The sequence below is a fragment of the Sturnus vulgaris genome, chromosome 5 (genome assembly GCF_052056855.1).
Source record: "Sturnus vulgaris isolate bStuVul1 chromosome 5, bStuVul1.hap1, whole genome shotgun sequence".
NCBI classification, from domain to species: domain Eukaryota; kingdom Metazoa; phylum Chordata; class Aves; order Passeriformes; family Sturnidae; genus Sturnus; species Sturnus vulgaris.
Genome location: NC_142247.1, coordinates 17,762,876 through 17,785,674, shown reverse-complemented (window position 1 = coordinate 17,785,674; position 22,799 = coordinate 17,762,876). Strand labels below are relative to the sequence as shown.

Below are 22,799 nucleotides of genomic sequence, written 5' to 3'. Positions count from 1 at the left end.
TTCTATATAAAAATATATTAAAAATAGAAAAGTATATTTTTATGTTATATATGTTCACCACATTGTGTAACAGCTTAATATGTTAATCCTGAACATTCTTGTTTCCATCTTACAGAGGAATCATGATACAGAGGAATCTAAATCACTGTCAGTACCTCCCATGGAAAGCACTTCTCCAGTCTAAATAAAAATCATTTCCTCAGACTAAACCAGCACCCAGTGTCCCTTCACACCTGCTGCAGCTCCCACGGCTGCCCACCTGGTGCTGTGTCTCACTTCTCCCACCTTAGTCTATATATGTGACTCACACACACCCCTTACTGTACTCAGTGCCAAAGTGAGCTCTAGCATGTCCCTTAAGCACAGGCGTGACGCCTCTCTCCCTCCAGCTCTGCTTTTCTGCTTCTCATCCACATGCTGAGCTCCACACCTTCTGAGGCACAATTTAACCCAGCAGATTTCAGCCAGGGCGCTTCAAGCAGTACCCAGCTCTGCTGCCAGGAATACTGTCTGTGTAAAATGACAGCAACATTAAATGAAGGTGTCAAACTAGATTCAAATTAGTTCTCCCTTGACGACTTGGAGAGAACTTTAATAGTATCTCATTTGTATTCAGAGACATCCTTAACCTGTAAGAAGTCACAAGTTCTGAATATCAAATAAAGCCCCAGGTCCATTACAGTAGCAAAATTATGGTATTATAAATCAGAAACATCCCAAGTGGAAAGTGCCCCATTACCTACATAGCCTGTAATGAAGTTGACAGGTATTTTAGACTTAGGCTTCCCAAGTCTCGTGCCAACCTACAGATATTTTGATTAATGGCTTATAAATGACTGGATTTCTAAGGCCGGAAGCAATCACGGTAATGATCAGATGAACTTCTACATGTACATGCCATGGTATTTCAGCAAGTGACCCAAATATTAAGTTCCTAACCACCATTAAGGTCTTAACAAGAGTCTCTGTGCTAGAGCTGCAAATACACTTAGACATATTAAACTTTCACAACACTTTATTAATTGGCAGTGGATACACAAATGCCTGTGACAGATCTAAGATAAAAGTCCGAGAATGGATATTTCTGTGTCACTTTAGTTTAAGTAGATGACTAAAAGGGACAGATGGCACTTTCCTGTCACTGGGGCTGCAGCACAAAAGCAGGTTCTTAGTTGCTACACTCTCTTCTCAACTTCTTTCCTTTGGTCTAAAAATCACGCCTGGGCTTGTCAGACTGTGACATTCTGCTTACATTTCCCATGACTCTGCATTTCTTATCATTCTCATGAGTCTGTTTTTAGAGTTCCTATGGGTGAGAGCAGCAGTAATAGCTCACTCCTTAGAAATGTTTCTCTCTCCATATCTGCAAATATGTACTGAGAAACACACTTCGCAGTTATGGAATTAACATTCCTCTTAAAAAGAGAAGATTTTAAAAGCATGAAAAGCTTCCTTGTATAGGGCCATTTAATTTATTTTTTTTTAATAAAAGGAGGTTCTCTGAGAGTTAATATTTCATTCTCTTCAGCAAACTGTGGTGTACTGGAACTTGCTGAAAAGAAAAAAAATCAGAGTATTTTTAAAATGAATCAATTATAATTAATGCAAGGAAATATATCTACCTGTTTTCTACATCCTTATTGGAATTCATTTTTTTCTATTCCTCAAAAATTACTAAGCGCATAATTTTATAAATTATCAGAACTATGCCTTGGATTTTTTCTTCTGTGACAACTAGCTCATGAGCTATTTCAGAGGTAAAAAACAAAACAAAACAGGAATAATGCAGCAGCATGTCCACTGTTGCCACAACCAAAAAAAAAAATATCTTAAATTAAAAAAAAAAAAAATCTTAAATACACTTCAAAAAACACATTTGATTACACTGCACAGAGCAAATTTCTCCAGGAAGGATCTCAAGCTCAGAGCAATTACTTTCATGACTGAAGTTGGGGGTTCTTTGCAACATTGTATCTCTACAGTCTGAACAGGTACAACTAAGATCTCATCACTACACCGCTCCACAGGCCGCCAGGATTGGATTTGTTAACTTTGGGCAAGGCTCCCTTCCAGCTCTTCCTTTATCTCGGTATGTAATGAGGTAGCAAAGGAGGGAAAAGCGAAAAGTCCAGGCTGCTCCCCATGGCGTCTGCTCGCTCTGCCTTGCCGGCAGCAGACTCGCTCCAGGGCATGAGGCGGAGGATGACAAGGCTGTCCGAGCCGCCCGGGGCTGCTGAGCCGCTCGACCCACGCCCCGGGCGGCGCTGCCCCGCCGCGGACCCCGCGTTTCCTACGGCCCCCGCCTCCCGCTGACTCAGCCCTTTCTCCCCGCTGCCCGGTTTGAGGACGGCGGCAGCGCTCCGGGCGGGAGGGGGCGGCTCTCCTGCCGGGAGGGAGGCGCAGGCACCGCTGGCCCTTTCCCGCCCGGCGCGGCGGCGGCGGGAAGGGCGCGCGAGGGGGAGGGCGGGCAGCGCCAAGAAAAGGAGCGAAACGGCTCCGCGCGGGCGGGAGCCCCGGCCCGCGCGCCCGCTGCCGCGCGCCGCCTGCCCGCGCGCTGATTGGCCGGCGGCGCGGCCGGGGCTCCCCGGCGGCCGCGTCTGATTGGCCGGATTGTAAAGCGATGTCTGAGGGCGCCTGGCGGGAGCGGCAGAGCCGCGCGCCCCCCGCGCGCCCCGGCCCCGGCCGAGGTGAGGGCGCGGAGCCCGCCGAGCCTCGCGCCCCCTCCCTCCCCTCCGTCCTTCGCCCTCCATCCCTCCCTCCCTCCCTCCCTCCCCGGGAACGCAGCCCCGAGCAGCCGCGCTCCCCTCCGGGGACGGGAGCGGCTCCTCTTAAGAGCCGGGCTAAAAGCGCCTTCTCACTTTGCAGATGGAGGTGAGCGTCCTGGCGCTGCGGGATCTGGCGAGCGCCCGGCCGGGGCGGCGGGGCCGCGCCGAGGCGGCCCAGAAGGTGAGCGGGAGGGCCGGCGGGGAGCCCGGCCCGGTCCGGCGCCGCGCGTTCCGTGTACGCGTTGTCCGGAGCGGGAGGAGAGGGAGGGAAGGTGGCGAGAGAGGTGGGCGCCACAGAACCCCAGCCCCGCGAGTGCAGAGCCGCCACCCGGGGGATTGGAAGGGGGTCCGGCTCTGGGTCGCGCTTCTGTGGCTGCCGTGGGCAGCGTTGGAGGTGCTGCCCGTCGGACCTGCTCTGCCCTTTTAGTCTGTAGGGAAGCATCTTACCTGTGAGCACTTGGAGTACTGGGATGTCCAGCGCTACCCTTAAAGAAATAAAGCAGTGTAAGAAGCTGAGTCATGCCACCTTTGTCAGTAAGTGAAGTGATTGCATTCTGGTACTACACACCGGGAAACACTGTTTAGCTTTGACCTGAGTAAAACTGACAGTGATCTCGAGTGATCCCAATGGCTACCATATAGTAAAGTGGAGAGGGCTCTTGTAGAGACTCATGGTTCTAAAGGTAAGAACTACCAGGCCTGACATGGCACAGGAATAGTATAGTTATGTTATTTAGCATAGTTTGAGCACGCTGATGGACACATCCACTGGGCTTGCCTTCTGGTCTATATTCATGAAGTAGTGTTCTCCAGTCAAGAGGCTAAGTAGGGCCACTCAGCAAGGAGCAAGCTCATTGTTTCCCTACTGCCTCACCAGCCAGGAGAGCATATGGAGCCTCGGGCATAACCTTGCTCTGTAATGTCTCCTGAACTAGATGCAATTCATGACCTGTTGTCCATACTCAATATGAATCCTCCAAAATTTACACAGTTCTTATCAGATTCTGCTCCTATTATATCAACGATTTGTTTCAATTACTGCTTACGTACTAAATTCATCAAGCTGGCCTTTCCTGTCCTCTATCTCATACTTCTACCAACTGCCCTTGCAGTTTTGTGCAATACAGGTAGAACTTCACAGAGTGTTGCAGCTACTGGAAAAAAAAAGGGAGAGAGGATAAAAGTGTTTCTTACCTTAGTAGGTAATTATGATAGTAGAAAATAAAGATCTGATAGCAGGAAATAAAGATTTGAAGGGGCATAGTCATGTGCTTTTTTTCATTGTGGTATTTACACAATAATATAAATATATATTTATAATAATAATATAAATATAAACAGGGCGCTCTGAGGTACTGAAACAGCAGGTTGCTTCAGCTGCCCTCACTGCAGTTCCATTACCACCGCCATAATGAACAGGAACTTTAGAGGAAGATAGACTTTCTGCATTACTTAAGGGTTGATTTGCTGCCAAACGTGAAATTGCAAGAAAATATTGAGTGCCAACACTATATGAATATATATTCCAAGAAGTACCATGGCCTCTAAATTGACCCCTGTTTATCACAGTGTAGTAAGTTACAACTGGCTGACTGTTAGTTGTAAAAATAGAGATGTATTTATTACATCCTTTTGGGTAATTCGTAGGTGAATATATGCAGAAGAGTTCTTTATCAGTGCTCAGAGCACAGTGCTTTTGACGTGCCAAATTTGTTTCCAGTCTAAATGCTACAAAAACTGCTCCTAGTGAAGGCCAGTTTCAGTTGTTATTGGGACCTTTTTCAGCTTTCTAGCTAGACTGTGCATGTTAGGATGACCTTTAGAATTGCCTATTTAAATATATTTCAGCTACAGAATACTTAAATTACTCCAAGTAAAAGGCAAAACCTAAGAAAGTTCTTGCGGTAATCCAATATAAATTAAATTTTTGTTTCAGGCTTTTATTAAGTTTCTGAATTGAATTTCTTACAGCACAAAATTAAATACATTATAGTGAGGATATCAATAATGTTTTCTTCAGTTGGTCCCTTGAATTGAATTCATCTGTAGTGATAATTCTTGCAGTAAGAAGAAAGGATCCACAGATGAAATATGCAAAAAGTTTGATGGCAGCTAGGGACTGGAAGGAGATGAGCTTCATTCAGGAAATGATAAAAATCAGCTGATGAATTAGACTTTTCCTCCTAACAGCTCTTAGCTGTAGTCAAGGAACAGTTATGGAGATTTTCTTGGTTGCTTTGAGCAGCAGATAGTGCAGATGCAAAACTTGCCTTGCTTGCACATGAGGTTACATCCCCTTTAATTTGACATTTTTGTGAGTCTGAGCTGCATCCCCAGCGTGGCTTTTAACCTGGGACCTTTCAAACAGAGCTCTGCTTTCTTGCTAAGTATAATGTGACCAGTGCATTATTTCAGTTTCTCTGTGATTTGGTGATTTATGTTTGTGGACAATGCTGTCTTGTAATAACAGTCAGAGCTAGAAAGCATAATAGGCCACAGGTTGTATTGGTTGACCTCAGGTTCTGTATTTCAAGGCAGTATCTCAAATACACTTCCTCCAGTACAGCAGAATATTTTAACATTCCCAACAAAGGCAGAAGAGCTGTGCTAAATATAGCTATGAGTGCCAAGGCACAAGTCAGTAAAATTACCTTCATAAGAATAATGGAATTGATTGATGGAATGTTTTTTTCCCCTTGTGTCTAAAGAACTTTGTTTTTAATAGGAAAACATATTTGATCGATCCAGGATGGCCCCAAAGACTCCCATTAAGAATGAACCAATTGATTTATCGAAGCAAAAAGGCTGCACACCAGAAAGAAATCCAATTACACCTGTTAAGATCATTGACAGACCTCAGCCTGATCCCTGGACTCCTACTGCTAACCTGAAGATTCTTGTTAGTGCTGCTAGTCCTGACATGAGGGACAGGGAAAAGAAGAAAGAGCTCTTCAGACCCATAGAAAACAGTGAGCAGAGTGACACACCTGATTCATTACAGGTGAGACTCAGAACACCATTACCTTATATTCAAATAGGATTCAGACCTTCCTTAAGTTGCTCCTCAGTTTTCTTCTAACTGGTTCTTTGCTCCCTGTGGAAAGATACAGAATTGTAAGACCCCAAGGACAGCTGCCTACACAGCACTGGCTGAGCAGTAGGACTTCAGAAGTAACTCTCTTACTAGTAATTGACATGACATTCCCTCAAGAGCCTGAATATCACTTAAAAGGACAGTGAGGGAAGTAGAGCTTAAATGTTTGATTTCCCCTACTGAAGTACTTTTGAACCACATCAGAAAGAAAATTGGCGCATCTGTTTTAAACAAGCATCCTTGTCAAAAATAAATTTGACAATGAGAGAACATGCTTTCCAAATCTTAGACCTCATCTGTAGCTGTCCTGCCAAGTGGTCCACCAAAACCCTTTTTTGCCACTTTCCACCCCAGCCCCCAAACTAGTGGTCAGAATGCAAGGTCAAGCATTAAGATTTCTACTTCACAAAACTCAGGCAATGAAGGGATTGGCTCCTGTTCTCACTTTGGGAGGTCTATCCCTGGAAAGAATGACATCAGATTGTAGTAAGCATCCTTATGGTTTTCTTTTCCTCTCCTGGTTTGTTTCTTGTAGGATATCCTTCCCTGGTGATTTCAGCAACGGGACAATAGTTCTAGGTCCTTCTACTGAGAAGCATCATTTCATAGGTACAGATCACTCTAGAAGTGTAGTTTTTACAGCAACTGCAGTAGCAACAGTAGTGTAGAAAATTCTGCAGTTTTCATAGTCATAACAAAGCAAACAGTTCTTTAAACATCATTCCTAACGTAGTGTCCAGTTGCTAAAAAATAGTTGATACTTAAGGTAAGTTCATTACCACTCCAAGCCAATTAAGATCACACATCATTTTTGGGGTGGCTACTATAAGGAATTCAAATATTTTCTAGTTAATAAAACTTCCATTTAATAATTTTCTCCACTTAGATAACATACAAAAGAAATAGAAGCTTTAGCGTAAGAATACTGCTGTTTCCATACCGTATAAAACTCAATTCTATCAGAGCACCAGCCTGCCACAAGGTTACTTAGTTACTATTAGCAAAGGACAATTTAAAATCCCATAGGCAAGCTACCACCACCTTCAGCTTTTCTTTGCCAGGGGGCAAGACTTCTTTTCCTTTTTATAACAGAAGAAAACCCCACAGTTACCAGTGCAAAAAAATCCTTCATCATTCTTGTTTTGTGATGAATAAATATACCTCTTCCTACATTCTTGCCACCACAGTTTTGTTGGTTTCTATTTTTTCCCTACTGCAGGGTCAGAAAGACCACATTCAGGCCGTCTTACAGAATTAATTAAGGTAACATCTTGACTAAGTTTAAGGTTCAAAGACTGAGTAGCATCTTTTATAGTTTCTGAGTAAAGTGCCCCCACCCCTTCCCCAATCACCAGTTTCTTAAAGTGATAGAATCACAGTAAAGGTCAGTAAAGAAAGGTATTACAGGAATTTCTTGATGGCTTCTGCATCTCCTGGTTTATTAGATCCAGAAGTGTCTGAGAGCATATTCTTCCTTCTTTCCAAAATAAATAATCTTTCCAAGTATAATCTTATCATCTGCTAGTCTTGGGTTGATCTTACTGGTTTTTTTCCTTATGCATGACCACTGTTTCATGATTGCACAGATAAGAATTTTTCTGTAGGTATCTTGTGTGATGAAATAAGAAGAGCTTCCAATTGTGTTATCCAAGTGCTCTGTGCTTTCAAGGAGTCCATGTTGGTTTTTTTAATTAGAAAATCTTATCTTAAATATTGGTAACATCTGAAATATGCCTCACTTGACTATGTCTTGCTTTTAAAAGCTCTGCACTAAAGGGTTAACATTTATTTTTTAACAGTATGATATAGTAGATGACAGCACGGTTGATGAATTTGAAAAGCAGAGGCCCAGCAGAAAACAGAAAAGCTTAGGACTCTTGTGCCAAAAGTTTCTAGCTCGCTATCCAAATTATCCATTGTCAACAGAGAAAACTACCATTTCTTTGGATGAAGTGGCTTCAATTCTTGGTATGTATACCTGCAAACCTGGGGTAACCTAACAGGTGGGCCTTCCAAAGATCATATTCTAACAGACTACATTCAAGATCTGCCTTTCCCAGGGTCTGGATGCTCTTCTAATCATACTAATCAAGAGTTGCCTAATATTCTTCAGTGACTTTGTTGTTTGGTAGCATTACCATTTTGAAATCTGCTTTCTGACTTCCTGCACTTTTTACTAGACAGATCTTGCTTGCAGCTGTTACCAACTCTGTTGCTTTCTTAAATACTCAATTCGTTGAAAACTGAAGGAGTTAGGATTTAAACCCTCTGAAGGAGGACTTATAGACAAAATTTTGTAAAAATGAAACATTTGGGGTAATGATTGCTTAACTGGTATGTGTAGGAGATCAGTTGTGCTTTACTCTCTGACTTCTGAACACGTTTGACATCATATCTTCTGAGATCTCATGGTTCATCAATATTACCTTAGCTTTAAATATCACCTTGTGACGGGAAGGTACTTGAAGAACTGCATGAGTACCATGAGAAAATGTCTTTTTTTGAGGTGGCAAGAAGGTTTTAAGTAGCCCATTTGCTGGTTCTGCTGTTAGGTTTGGTTTTAGTTAAAAGATTAATGAAATATCTGCAAGAAGTAATAAAACTTGGGAGAGAGGACTCAGCCAGGACACATTATTAACAAAAATATCTGAGTCCTTGGAGGGGTTGTTTCTTAGCTAGGAAGGGCTTAATAAAATTGGAGTGAAAGTAAATAAATCTTGTATTTACATCTAAAATTAAAAGAAAAGATGTAGCAAAAATGAAATTTTTCTGTTTTGGGAAGAAAAGGAATAGAAGAATGATGTCTTCTGTGACTCTGTTAAGAAAGGCCTTGAAATAGCCATTTATTTGCTTTGATAGAGTGAATTAGAAATAGCATAGAATACAGATTAGGTAAATAGATAAATTACTTTTTAAATTAATTATTCTTTTAGATCCTGCAGTTACTCCTTTGTGTTTACATGAGATGGCCATGCTCTAACCTTCTACAGCTGAATATGAATAGTGCTTCATTCTGTGGTGGGAGTGGCTTTACCTTGCTTTCCTAAATAACTGAAGCTTTCTTCTAAAACTTATTGTTGGAAATTTCACCTCTTGGAAAGTGGAAGATTTTGGTTGTCCTTCTCCCTTTTCCCTTCCTTGTTTGTATCCACTTGCTTCAGTGACCACAAAATTACCCCTTGCTGATGTTGCTGCTCTCAGTGTAACAAATGATGTCTGTGATACAGCTTTTGCTGCAAACGCATATTACTTTTTTCACGGAAGGGGGCTGTACTGTTGGTGCCTGACAGACACCAGAATATGTGTAGCACTCTTGTTTTTCTGAATTATGTTTCGCTCCAAATTCTTCACACACTTGGAAATGCTCATGAGTTGTTTCACCCAATATATGTTTGAGGCTGGTAAGTATTATCCCTGTTCTTCAGATGGTAAACAGGTACATTACGCCCTTGCCTCCCACAGGGAAGTCTTCAAAACCTTTTACCCTTACTAGCACTTGTTCTGCTCAGCTGATGTTAACTGTTAGAAGACTTTTGGTGCAGATGCTTCCATCAGCATATAGTACATCGTGTTACATATACCAGCCATGCTACAAACAGCACTGGACGCAAGCATTTAGTACAGGGAACATGCCACCAACCTGTTCATATCCAGTCCTCAGCTTTGTCAGTCAGACTAAACTCGAGTTGGGCATATTTCATAAATTTCCCATAGATATAGACCCAGCCAGCACTGATGATTTGTTCCTGTTGTGTTTGGGAGCAGTAGGTCTCATTCTACACCACTCTGCACCTTGTAAAGCTTTTGATGCCCCTTTACTTTGTATTTGCTTAGCAAGTAAAAGTAATTGTGTCACTGTAAATGCAAGTGGAGGACTGCACTCCCTCTGGTTCCTGTATGAGGGGCTTTTATCTCTATGCTGTGGCAGATCCTTTTCTGCCCTCTGTTACACAGAGGCTTGTGTACAGGTATGTGTCTGAGTATTGAAGCTCTCTGGAAGGAAGGGCCAAAGTGCTCTGAAGACTCTGGGGCAGTTTGGGAGGTCTGAGTGAATGGGTCTGGCAGACTGCAATAAATTCTAAACACAGTGTAGGTGCTTTAAGCTGAAGCCATGTCTGGGCTGGAAGTTAAGAAAATGGACAAAGAGCAGCACACCATGAAACTGGCCATGCATTAGTCAGATGTTCAGTGTGCAAATATAGATGTATCTAATAGAATGTGTCCACATGAACATTGAAAATGTCTGTTAGAGAACAACCTGTTCTCTGTTTGTTTCTGCTAAACTAAGATGAGCATCTATGTCTTTTTTGTCTGTTCTTCCCCACTTCCCAAACAGGAGTTGAGCGGAGACGAATTTACGACATCGTGAATGTCCTGGAGTCATTGCAGTTGGTCAGCCGTGTGGCCAAGAATCAATACTGCTGGCATGGCCGGCACAACCTCAGCCAAACTCTGAAAATGCTTCAGGATGCAGGAGAGCTGCAGTATGGAGAGTTAATGACCTCCCAGCACAAGGAGCTGGACTTAGAGTACAAATTTGGAGAACGGAAAAAGGCAATTATTCCAGATTCTCAAGACAGACCATTACTGGACTTTTCAGAACCGGATTGCATCTCTGGTAAGATGATTACTAAATGTGTGATGATACAGACACAAGTCTCTTTCTTAAGTTTACTATGTTATTTTTTTCCCTTACTTTGCCTTTAAATTAAATAATAAAAAGTTACCCTTTGCAAAAAGGTGTTGAATTCACCATGGAAGGTACAGAATTCTTCCTTCTGTTCTGTCCCTAACATAGGTCTCAAGACAGATTTTTCTATCTGTCCTGCAGACTGGCAGGAAGTTCTGCTGGACAATCTAGTTCTTTCCTCATCTGTATCTGACAGTTAATGCTTTATCCTGACAGAAAGCACTATTTTCATTTGTCTGCTCTTTGCATGCTGCCCATATAACACATAATGGCTTTAAGTTACATAGCCTATTAGAGTCACAAAATTACAGTGTCACAAAAGTGTGTAACATAACATAGAAACGGCTTTGGAATTTCATTTTCTAAAAGCTATTTCTGCAAGTTTGAATTTTTATTGCCCTTTGAAGAGAGAGACTCCTGTCTGCATTAACCAGTTATTTGCTGCCTTTCTAGAAATTTCTGCTTTCTGATAAGGAACTACTTTACTTATTTTGTGTGTGAGAAGCCTTCTTACTAGTTTTCTGGCTGTGATGGATGACATATGCTAAGAGGCTTGGGTATTATTTGTAACACAGCATCTGCAAACAGCAGAAAGGACAAGTCATTGCGGATTATGAGCCAAAAGTTTGTCATGCTGTTCCTTGTCTCCAAGACCAAGATAGTCACTCTGGACATCGCAGCAAAGATATTGATAGAAGAAACCCAGGATACAGTGGACCACAGCAAATTTAAAAGTAAGATGGCTAATGAGAAGCAAATTAATCAGTCAGTGAATAAAGAAAATGGGGCCTGTTTGGACTGACACCAAACACCAGACATGTGACAGCAAAAGCAATTTGTGCATCTTTTCCTGGAATATATTCTGGGTTGTTTTTTTTCATTGCAAATGCGTATTTGTGAAAACAGAGCTTGGTGTGGGGAAGAGTCACTTTGACAATTATTTCCCAAGTTCAGCTTCAGAAGAAAATTTCTTGTTGTTGTTGATTTTTTTTTTTTATACTTAAACCCTGTTTCCTGTACTGCTCTAGTTGATGTTTCAGAACTGAAACATGTTGTTTAATTTAATGGAATGGATTTTCTCTCTGCAGAAATATGTTCCTTCTCCTTTTTACCCCAGAACTCTTTTACAGCTGGATGGCAGTTTGCTTTCAGTTAGTGAGGATTATTACTTCAATTGTTTGGATAACATGGGAAAACTTAGCATTAGTAAATAAATCTTCTGAGATAAAGACTTTTAAAACTTTAAAGTACTTTTAAAATAAAGTACTTGCACTTCAGTCTTGAAATTCTACCCCAAATATAAGAAGAAATATGAGGAGTTTAGCTGGAAAATAAGTGGATATCATAGTCAGCTCAGAGATGTTATTTACTAGAGTCACAGAGATTTTTCTGTGTTACATTTTTAGAAATTATAAATATGTGTCCTCTTGTGATCAGCTGTGCACTCTTGTGCCTCTTTCCCCCAGATTCTCTTTACCCACATGGAGGTAGTTGCCTTTGCTGGGCAAGCTGGTGATGTAATCACAACCTATATCCCTCAAGATGAGGTAGATGAGTTTAAACCTGAGTAGCTAAGCTGTGAAGTAGCAGTGACAATCAGGTGGGAGCTGGCATGGCAGGCTTCATGGGAGGTGGCCTAAGTCTATCCCAATTTGATTTTGCCCACTTCATCTATGAAAGCTGTGGTGGTAGTCTGGAATGAAGTTAGCACATAAATATGTCCTATATGCATTGTAAACCTGACTCCTACCTACTCCTGCCCTCTCTTGTTAGCAAAGGTACGAAGACTGTATGACATTGCCAACGTTCTCACCAGCCTAGGCTTGATCAAGAAAGTCCATGTCACAGAGGAACGAGGACGCAAACCAGCTTTCAAGTGGATTGGGCCTGTGGAATTCCCTGAAAACACTGGTAACTTTTGTAGCTTGCATTTTCTTTTTTGCTTTGACAGTCCCTTCCTAAGTGGTAAAAGGTTGCTGTCTGTGTGCAAAGAATGGCTCAGCATTCAGTGGGTACCCTGTGATTATTAATTGCTGCCAGCTCAACATTTGCCCTTGTTAGACTTCATGCCCAAGATCTGGGTCTGTGGAGGGATGTTGAAGGATACTGTGTCTTGTAGGTATTTTAACACTGACTTAGATAACTCTATACATAACTGTATGAATTGTAGAGCAAAAGCAGATAGCACTGACATCTTCAAATCTGGGTCCATAGATGTTCTGGGTTGCAAAATTTTGGTAATTCTGTAATAATTATACAGTGAATTATTTGTTTTGTAAGGGGATGTAACAAGGTAGAGCAGGGCTGTTTCTTGCATGTGGCCCTTTTTACAAAAAACTTTGTCTGGTGAGAACAAAGTGGTGGGATAGATCATCTCTGTAAGCTGATGTTCCTTGGCTAGAAGCCAGAGCAAAGGGAAGCCCTTTGCCTTTGATATTTGCATCAGGACAGTGCCAGGAACAAGTAAAAGAGAAGGATAATGTAAATACTGTCTTAGTGCCTTTTCTCCTCCTGGCTAGCACACTAGAATGTAGCTGCTATGGAATGGATAGGAAGGAAACCCTTATCTTGCCTACTGGTGCTTACTGAGTTCTAGGTTTGTTTCAGTGTTGTGAGGTTTGAGATAATATAGAGGTTGCCTCTTCCCTTAACACCAAGTTTGGTAATATGGCAGAAGCCTAAATGAAAAGTTGTGTTGCCTGAAGGACTGTTGTACAAAATTTTGTCCCTACAGATGAGCTGAGAGGGCATAGCCCAACATCAGATCCTCTGCCAGAGACACAGAAAGGAGCCTGTGCCCAGTACCAGACCAGTGCTACTGGAAAGCAAAGGTTTACACGTCACGCTTCCTTTAACAGTGCACAGCCTTGTGAAGCAACCAGAAGGAAGGTCAGTTCTGAGCCTAACAGCCCACATCAAGAGAGGCAAGGTAACTACTAATGAAGCATGTTTTCTGTTCCACTGGACCTGCCCAAATGAGGGCATGCACCAATTTAAGGCACTTGTTTGGGTGAATCACCAAAATTAAATATGTGAATTACTCTTGGGAGGTACCTACATTTCTACTGTCTATGTGATAATGAAACTTCTGGTTTAGAACCTCCAGTTAAATGCCTAAAGTTACATTAGGTGGATCTGGGCCATACTGCAATTGAATCTGCAGTTTATTTTCTGCAGGTAAATGTTTCTGTTCTGTACTAACTGCAACTATACTACAGTTTCTTCTGTGAAATCTTGATTAAGAAAAATTCTTTAGCCACAAAATGCTTGCTCTATTTTATGGTTCCTAATGCAGTGAAATTTACTGTAACAATCTAATGGATAGTTGTTAAAAAAGATAATGTAATTATAGGGCTTTTCACGGTTTCCTCTTATAGGAAATGATTATGTTGAACATTGTCTCCAATGGGACTGAAAGTTCTGAGTGTCTTGCAGGTTCTGACTCAAGGTGATTAGTGGATGTTATAAAAATGTGTCAGGACTGAAAAATTATAGCAATTATTTTATACGGCCAGTATCAAAATATGCTTGGTAAACCTATCTGTGATTAATTGAATGCCTCTTTGTTGTTTCAGCCTGTATTGTGAATTCAGATGAAAATTGTTCCAAAATGATAAATCTAGCGTCTGTCTGCAGGCAGAAAATAGAGGAAGATACTGGGTAGGTTGGTCTTAACTCTTGTCCAGTTGCAGCTTTGTGCTTGTCATGTTTAGTTTAAGGATCGATTCCATTGATGACACTGAGATTTAAAAAAATGCCATAAAGTCTCGTTATTACAATTTTAATACTAGTAGATGTCAGCATAGCTTTTTTTTTTTTTCCATGGTCATTTTACTCTCATCTGTACTTGTACCAAAACATTGTTGGTGTTTTGCTTCAGTAGTTTTCTCTGTCATATCTGCTTATAGAGGTCATTCCTGCATCCTTTGACCTATTGTCTGGGTAGGTTGAGCAAATTATGATTCCATGGAAGGGTGTTTCTGTCTCTCATATGTCTTCTCTACGCCTTTCCAATTTAAATTCATTTGTGAATGATTGACTAGTCAAGTGCAGCCAAAAGCAGTATTGGTCCAGCAAAAACCTGAAAACTCTGCTTCCCTGTAATTAGAAATGATAAAAAGTGACCCTTCTAAACTGTGTAAAAATTATTGCTTGGGGGTGGGATTTTTCCACGTTTATGTCCAAATATGCGTCTCTAGTGTTCTAAGGATAAAACAGGGATTTCATTTTGGAATAAATTTTTTTGGTCTTTTCATTACTGTGTGTGTTTTTTTGTTTTTTAGGAATAAAGCTTGTGACCCCGAAACAATACTAAGTTCAGCAAAGAAGTCCAACATAACTTTACCTGTCTCCCTTCTTCCAGTTCCTGGGGACTCTGATTTTTGTATTAACCCTTTGCCTCAGGCAGTTTTCCCTGTGGTTCAGGCCGATGTGCCAAGCGTCTCACTACCAATTGGCATCAGCAGCCAGGCTTCACACCCTTCCATGCCAGCAGCCTCCAAAACAGAAAATGGAAAACCTACCCTGGTCCCCAGCCAACCCTTCCTGTGCTTCCCATCTTCATCACTTTTTATGTTGTGCGGTGGTCTTCAGGAAAATAACTTGAGTGAGCCCCTGCCCACTGCAGGAGACCTGGGAAGCAGGAGTGCAGAAGCTCAGGCTGCTGCACCTCCCACTGTCTGCCAAAAACGCAGCTCCCAAAAGTGCTCATCGCCTTCTGCACCTGGAGATGATGAGGAGCCAGCTGCTAAAAAGCAGACATTGGAGCACAGTGATCTGCCCATCTCACTAGTAGTACCCAAGGTAAAGTGAATTTTATTATCACTTAGGCTGTCTCATAGTAAGGAAAGACTTTTGCCCAAGACAGTGTTTTCAGAAGGGAAAATTCATACATTGCTCTTGAGAGATAAAAATGCTGCCTCCCACATGTTAATAAACTTGCAAGTGGTCTGTGTCAGAAAGTACAAGCATTAACTGGGAGATGTTTTCACACACAAGGGGAAAATGGACTTGGATTGCTTTGCATAGTGATGTGAAACTCAGTTATTCTTTGGAATTAGCATCCTGATCATTTTCTTCAGCAAAACAATGGGTTAGAGGGGAAGAAATCAATGTGATTATTATTTCTCATCTTCCCCTGTTAGCTTAGGCTTTCCCAGACAGCAGCAGCTTTGCTTACTCCACTGAGCTATAGCAAATGTGATTTTTTTCTTTCCCCCTACTCTCCAGCCTGAGTCCCTATCTCTGAGGCCCACAATAGGCTGGTGAGAGAAAGATGATGATGATGAAGGTGATGCATAGTTATCTCAGGATTCTCTTAAATACTCAAAGTAGGGGTCAGGCTCAAGACTATGTCATATAAGCCATTTGAATATAAACCATTTGAAACAAGGGTTTTTCCTTATCAATAGAAAAGTAATCCCAGAGGTCAGGTATTTCTTATGTAGTGGATCCATGTACTGAATGTGAACTACAGCAAAGGGCAGAGGGTTTAGGTTCACTAATATGGTTCTTCAAACCCTCAAACAAAATTTTTAACTTGGTGATTTGTGCTGCTCCTTTGCACAGATGCATGAGGAAAGTGCATGAGAGGTATCGCACTGTTTTATTTCAGTTTGGACTCTTCATTTCCACTTTTGTTTTTGCTTAGAAATCTTCTGAGTCACCCAAGGCAGAATCTTCTCCAGGAAGTGGCTGTTCAGCTGCTGTACATCTAGAAACAAATAATCTTCATCTTGCAAGTCCTGCTGCTCCAGAGACGGCAAACAAGGAGTCTACTAAGCTTTTAGATTGTCAGGAGCAAGGAAAACAATCTCAGAAAAAAGATCCTGATGACCCCCCTCCAGGAAATGAGCACATCTCTAAAGAAAATGCCAATCAACCTTTCCAACCACAGTATCTTTATGTTCAGCCTACTGCTGGTAAGGACAGCCATGAGACCTAGAGACACCCAAACCTCTGTATCTGTTCACTGAGCAAATATTAAGGCCTACAAATGGGTGAATATTTCACATAAAGAACCCTGACAGTAGTTCTCTGTGGTAGTTTAGTAACTCTGAAATCTCCTATCTCAATGTGAACTGTTGCTCTTCTGAAAAGAGGCATTTTTCTGAGGTTCCCAAACATTAATAGCATTGAACAGTGTGGGGTTTGCAAGAGAATTATGTGCAGCAAAAAACACCACTTATCCAGCATTCAAAACTCATAGGAGCTGGAAGTCTAGATTTGGCAGTAAGCTGGCCAATATAGAACAGCAGCATCCCCTGAGTATATGAATTTCATCACCTTCAAACTTTGCACTGTCTTGTAACATGCATTATCAGTATAACCCCTGAAACCCAAGGCACCAGGAATGTAGCCAGCCCTGCTTGTATGACAGTGTGAGGATCTAGAGGAAGCAGCTGAAAATACCGAAATGGGATTTCGTGTCCACCATATTTTGTGCCTGTGCTTGGTGTGCAGTGGATGACTGCTTTGTGGGAACAGCAGGTGTGGCATATTTCCATGAATACTGCTTTAGTCTTTGATTCACTCGTGACACGGAATGGGGTCTGTGGCATTTCACTTAGGCTGGAGATGCTCAGTTTAAAAACGCTGATCCTGGTGTTTTCAAAGGTCAGACAAACTGGGAGACAGAGCAGCTTCTGCTTCAACACAGTAGTTCAGATGTTCTCAGCAAAATTAATGCCTCTGTGATATATCCTTGTGGGTGTCTGCCATTTGTTGGGTTTGGTTTGTCTGGGTTTTTTTTCCTCATTAAAAGTAATGTATTTGTTTTCATATAGCAGAGGATGATTCCAGTTAGTGATGAAAAAGAGTTTGTTTAGCCAGGATGTTGATTGTAAATGAAGTCAGAAGCAGAAAACAGCAAGGGGTGTGGTTGGCATTTCATATGACCAAAGTAAATGGATGCAGGTACAGTGAATAGACAAGTAGGGGAGAAATGGAAGAAGATAAGGAAGGGGAGCTAGACAGAAGAGTCAGGAGTTTGTGACAGTTTTCTTCCTAATTTTTTGCTATTTTTGTCATAGTTTACTTTCTAGGCAGACTTTTCTCTATCTTCACACCTTTCTCTTATTCTAGATGAAGTTACAGTAGTTTAATTCCCTTTTTCAAGTTTATTAATGCTTTGTTTTTTTCTCTCTTTGGTTTAGGATTAAGCAGTTTTAATTTCCTGTTCTCTGCAAACCAAGCCCCTGGTGCCATCAGCCTGGCTGCAAACCAGTTGCCTTCTCTAAGCGTACCCTGTGTCATGGTGCCATCAGCAGCCTTGGCTTCCTTCCCTCTCGTCTGTTCTTCCTCATTCACCAGTCCTCTTTCCCCCGTTCCCGATGGCTCCTTCTCAGCTGCTGCCTCCACGAATTTCAGTATGTCCAGCCTGGCATCAACCACCCCTGTGTTCCTAAGCACCACGGCCGTTGTCACCCCCAAGGTGTCACCCACCCCTTCAGCAGATCCACAGCAGCCGCCTCACCCCGCTCTGCACCTGAGTCCTGTGTTTACAAGATCTTGCAGTGCTGTTAAGCTGGACTCCCCTGTGTGTATGGGACACCCAGTGACCCTTGTGAAGCTGCAGCAGGTAAGGGGGAAAGGTGAACGGGGGTAGTGATGACAGAGCTGTGCCTCTGTGTCAGTGCCCAGTTGTCATGCTGAGAGCTGGTGTCTTCCACTTAACTTGGTGTGCCCATCTCGGGGGTGGCACAGGGTATGGGACACTGTTGGGTCATAGCCCAGCATAGCACATTTAGTCCTCAGCAGTGAAGTGGTTTTATAACTTACAGGAATTCTAAAATCCGCCAGCAATCTAAAGTTTTTTCCCCCATCTGAGTGTCATGCAATGGCTACAGAAAATCATTAGGGAGACAAGAGGATTATGTGTCAGAATTCAGGAGTCAGCTGGCTGCAACACTTTTTCAGGTAGTAGTGTCCTGGGTTATCCCCTCAGTTCTGTTCTGATCTCTCTTCATTATGTAATGGAAAAGTAATAGCAGCATCAGAGCTTGAGTGAAAACAATTACTCTTGTGGGACTGTTGATCTTTTTGTATAAAGTTTTTTTTTTAAACCTACATTGAACCAGATTTTTGGTTAAAAAAATCAGAAATTCAAAAGTGAGGGAGGACTCATTTATCTGAAATACGAGTGATAGAAAACAGTCATGCCACACTGTGTTACCTGGGTCTTTACACCTATTAGCAGTGACATTTTGGCACTAATTCAGCTTACATTTGTAAATCTGTGATTTGTTTGTCTGTCGTCTAATGCAGTAAAAATAGGTCAAACATTTGGAAGCGTGATAAACATTGCTTTATCATCTTCGAGCTTAGTAAAAGGCTGTAATAAGATACTGGTTGGCAGCCAATCTGATTACAGATAGTAACATTGGAGGTTACAGTAAATTGGCACTTAGAAGCGGTCAGGGTTTAGAAGACTAATTTTTGATTTCTCTTGATGATAACAAATAACAAAAGTCAGTAAAACATGATGGAATAGAAAGAGCCATCTAAACTAAAGGGCAAGATCGGCATAAGAACAAATTACTATGAACTCATCATGAAAAAATTTAAGTTGGAAATTAGATAAAGCATTCATCTTGCAGCAGTGATGTACTGGCATCCAGTTCCAGAATGAAAAGCAGGGACAAAGCCCATAGCTTTTCACGTGGTGCTTCTGAAAGGGTGTGTGACCTCTAGTTGCAGGGTATTAATGTCTCCCAGCTGTCCTCTGTTTGCCTGCTTGTGTGTAGGCTTTGAGAGAAGCCTGCTGAATCACTGGGTTGTTTTTCTTTTTGTTTGTTTGGTTTTTTTCACAAATAGCCTTCGTCAGCTCCTCTCACTCCCAAGAGTATTCGTCCTGCACATCATGAGGCATTTTTCAAAACTCCTGGAAGTCTTGGAGACCCTGTGGCATGGAAGAAAAATGAAGGCAACCAGACCAGAAATGCCAGCTCTGTGCAGAGGAGACTGGAAATCTCTAGTACCAGCCCTGACTAATTCCATTCTTTGCAAGGGGTGGGCAGATTGTCCTCGGACCCTGTGTCAATTACAAGAGAATAAGCTCTTACCTGGAGAGAGGAGCACGTTAAAATGTCACCCCTTTTGGCATGCTGCCCCACTATCCATTCACCCACTGGTTCTGTTAGCCATCTTCAATATCACACTTGCTACAGAAATCCTTTTACTGAATTGTTCCTTCAGTACTGATTTGAATTCAGATTGTGTACCTCACACAGCCTTGTGGGCATCAAGTGATTGTGATTTTAATTTGGAAAACTCTATTTCTGTGAGGAGATGCAAACAGATTCTTTTGGAGTCCCCAGGGGTTCTTTATTCATGGTTTTAAGTAAGATGTCTAGCACTTATCTGGGGTAAGCATTTCATTTGCATGTACTCTACTTACCCTGAGTAAATCTGTGGTGAAAATGATAAACCTTTGCAATTGTGAGAGCAACTGCTTCCTTGGTTCCAATCTGTCAAATCCTGCCTCTGCAGTGCAGCCTCTTGCTTTTTATTTTGTATTTTGGAGTGGGATTAGTGCAAAACAAAATTTTTGCAGTTTCAGAATAACAGATTTTCTCAGGGTAGGATTACTTGAATGTCAGTTGGTTGTCGTACAATTTGCCCAGCACTTGTGGTTAGCAAAACCTAATAATAACACAGTATGATTGAATGTATATGCGTGAAAAACATTAAGACCAAAATAACTGTGAATGTTAACATTTTTATAGTTGTGTTAATGAACTGTATTAGTCCTTGGGGTTGGTTGGTTTTGGTTTTTTTTACTTTGAGCAAAATATGCAAGTTAGATGTAAAGACTACAAAATCTGAATCCTTAAACAGATTTGACAAAGTGATTTGAGAGTGACAAACCACTGAGAGAACTGTGCTAAGATTTCATCTCCTGTTTAAATATCCAGTCTAGACTTTATGACCAAGGAATACTGATAAGTCATTAACCTCACTCATTATTAGATTCAGTCTAACCTGAGTCTACTAAGTGCCTACTTAGCTGTTTACTTAAGTGTACTTAAGGGGTATCTACTTAAGTGCCTAACTCTTTATTTACAGGAATTTTTTGACTAGGTAATAGTTTGTTTGAGAGTGTTGGGAAGACAAGGGAGATCTTATCTATCTAAACCAGAAAAAGAAGTTGAAAAGAGCAAGAGCCTTGAATTTCAAAGTAAAATAAAAAGTTATCATTATACCCTAGGAGAAGATAATGAAGAAGAAAAGTCTTAACAGTTCACATTCAGAGTCCTCAAATAATGGATGGTGCTATTATCAATATAGGACATTATTTTAAGAGCTAATGCTCTTATGTTTGGGTATATTTTCACTAATGTAGCAAACTGCAATTAAATTTGTGCAGTCTCTGTTCAAAAGACAGAAAGTGTTGCTGTTGACATCACCTTAGCAAATGAAAGGCCAGCATGATCAGCTCTCTCTTTGGTACTGGTATTGATTTTCCAAGGGTAGATGCACTCTTGGACGTGCTAACTTGTTGGGCAAGGGGAGGTTAAGACTTTGAGACTGGGGATTTGATGAAGTCATCTTATTTTTATAATGAAAATTAAATTTAAGAAAGAATTTTAATGAAGCTGAAGTTTGAGTAATGCGGCCTTCTCTTAGAATAGACCAATAACAGGTTTTTAAGAGGGCTTGGTTAGCCCTGGTTGAAAGAAATCTGTATCAGAATTATTATAGGAAATTTCAGGGGTGGTAAAGAGACTTCTTCAGTCTGCTAATTTTTTTATATTTTAATTACACTACAGTTATGTTTACAGTTTTTTTCTTCTGAATTATTTCTTCTTATACACCAACTTAGATTAATTTTGCTTTGAAAAGCAGTGTGCAACTAGCAGTGTTGCCCCTGCACTTCTGCTGGCATGCATGTGTTGCTGCCAGGGCAGGAAGAGGCTGCTGGGTTTTCAGGGAAAACGGTGAATGCTGATTCTCCAAACCTTGTCTCTTCTCTCTCCCTCTAATATGGTGCAGCCTTTTAGTGAAATGGCAGCTGGGAACAGGGAGGAGGATTAGAGCTAATATTGGCTCTTTGCTCCAGTTGAAGCATCATCACCAAAATAGCCTTTCTTTGTCAGTGATGTTATTGTGTGCCATAACTAACTTAACTATACTTGAAAATGGATTTCCCATTTCCAATTTCTGCTTACAGTTTTGAGTTTCTGTAAATGCAGCAGGTCTGGAAATGAGGATTGACTCCCTCTTCAGTGAGTCATGGTTGGGAAAGCAGGTTTTGAGCTTAGGAGAAAAAGGATGTTGATATGCTGTCTTTATTTTGTCAATGCAAAATTCTCACTAAAATAGAGTGAGATCACTGAAGCAGTTGAGCAGCTCTGTTGTATACCTGAGCTGCTGAACTAGACTGGTGAGGGGGAGCAGTTGGTTGTCAAGAGGGAATGGGTTTACCTTTCCTATCTTTACCTTCACTGAAAGCTAAGAATTTAAATAAACTAGGAACAACTCATCAGCAAAGTAGCTTTGGAAAAGCAGAATTTGTATTTGCACTGAGTGAAGTGCATACCCAGGAAGTTCTGCAAGGTTTCTGAAACCTTTCTGTCCCAAGTTAGCTGGTGAGGAGGCTGAGCATGTAACTTATACTTGAATCTATCTGCCACGTTTACATTTCTGATTGTCTTCTGTAAATTGGTGCTATTTCTGTATTTAAAAAGCTGTATTTTTAATGTAAAGCTGCTTCCAGTTTGTTTTTTTGCACTGCTAGTTTAATATAGATATTAATTTTATTGCTGTTTATAACTGTTCTTCAGTGATTAGATGTTCTGCTTTTCCTGCTCTCTAGTTATGTTTACCTGTCTGCATATAGCTTTACTCCAATCACACTGTTGAGTTGAATATTTTTTTATACTATCTTTTAGCAAAATATTAAACTTTTACAGAATAAAAAATGAAATTAAAACTGAGGCTGTGATTTCAGTATGAAAGGCTTTCAAGGACACTCTTGACAAGAAATATTCCTGCACCACATGCCCAGGTGAGGACATGTGAGGACTGGAGGACTAGCAGAGGGTAACAGCTTGTCCCAGTGGTTCCAGCATCCAGCTATTGCATGCAGCATGGGCACAGTTCCCACCCAGCTGTTGCAGGCACAACAACAGTTACAGTGCAGTGTAAATTGGCCCCTTAAAATCCTGGAGCAGGCCACGGCAACACTGGGTGGCCCTGGCCCAAAGCCATGTGAGATGATTCTTAGCTGGGTACCATAGGAGCCCACCCC

The 22,799-nt window shown here is 41.4% G+C and overlaps 1 protein-coding gene across 1 annotated transcript; it reads left to right on the top strand.

Moving 5' to 3' along the window:
• Nucleotides 1-3,436: 3,436 nt before the first annotated feature.
• E2F7 (E2F transcription factor 7) lies at nucleotides 3,437-22,481 on the top strand. The gene is made up of 12 exons (XM_014891954.2): nucleotides 3,437-3,448; nucleotides 5,491-5,766; nucleotides 7,659-7,827; nucleotides 10,196-10,477; nucleotides 11,125-11,283; nucleotides 12,323-12,460; nucleotides 13,284-13,478; nucleotides 14,125-14,209; nucleotides 14,833-15,352; nucleotides 16,200-16,470; nucleotides 17,704-18,128; nucleotides 19,364-22,481. The coding sequence occupies exons 1-12, from the start codon at nucleotides 3,437-3,439 to the stop codon at nucleotides 19,538-19,540; spliced, it is 2,709 nt and encodes a 902-aa protein (XP_014747440.2). The 3' UTR covers nucleotides 19,541-22,481.
• Nucleotides 22,482-22,799: the final 318 nt, after the last annotated feature.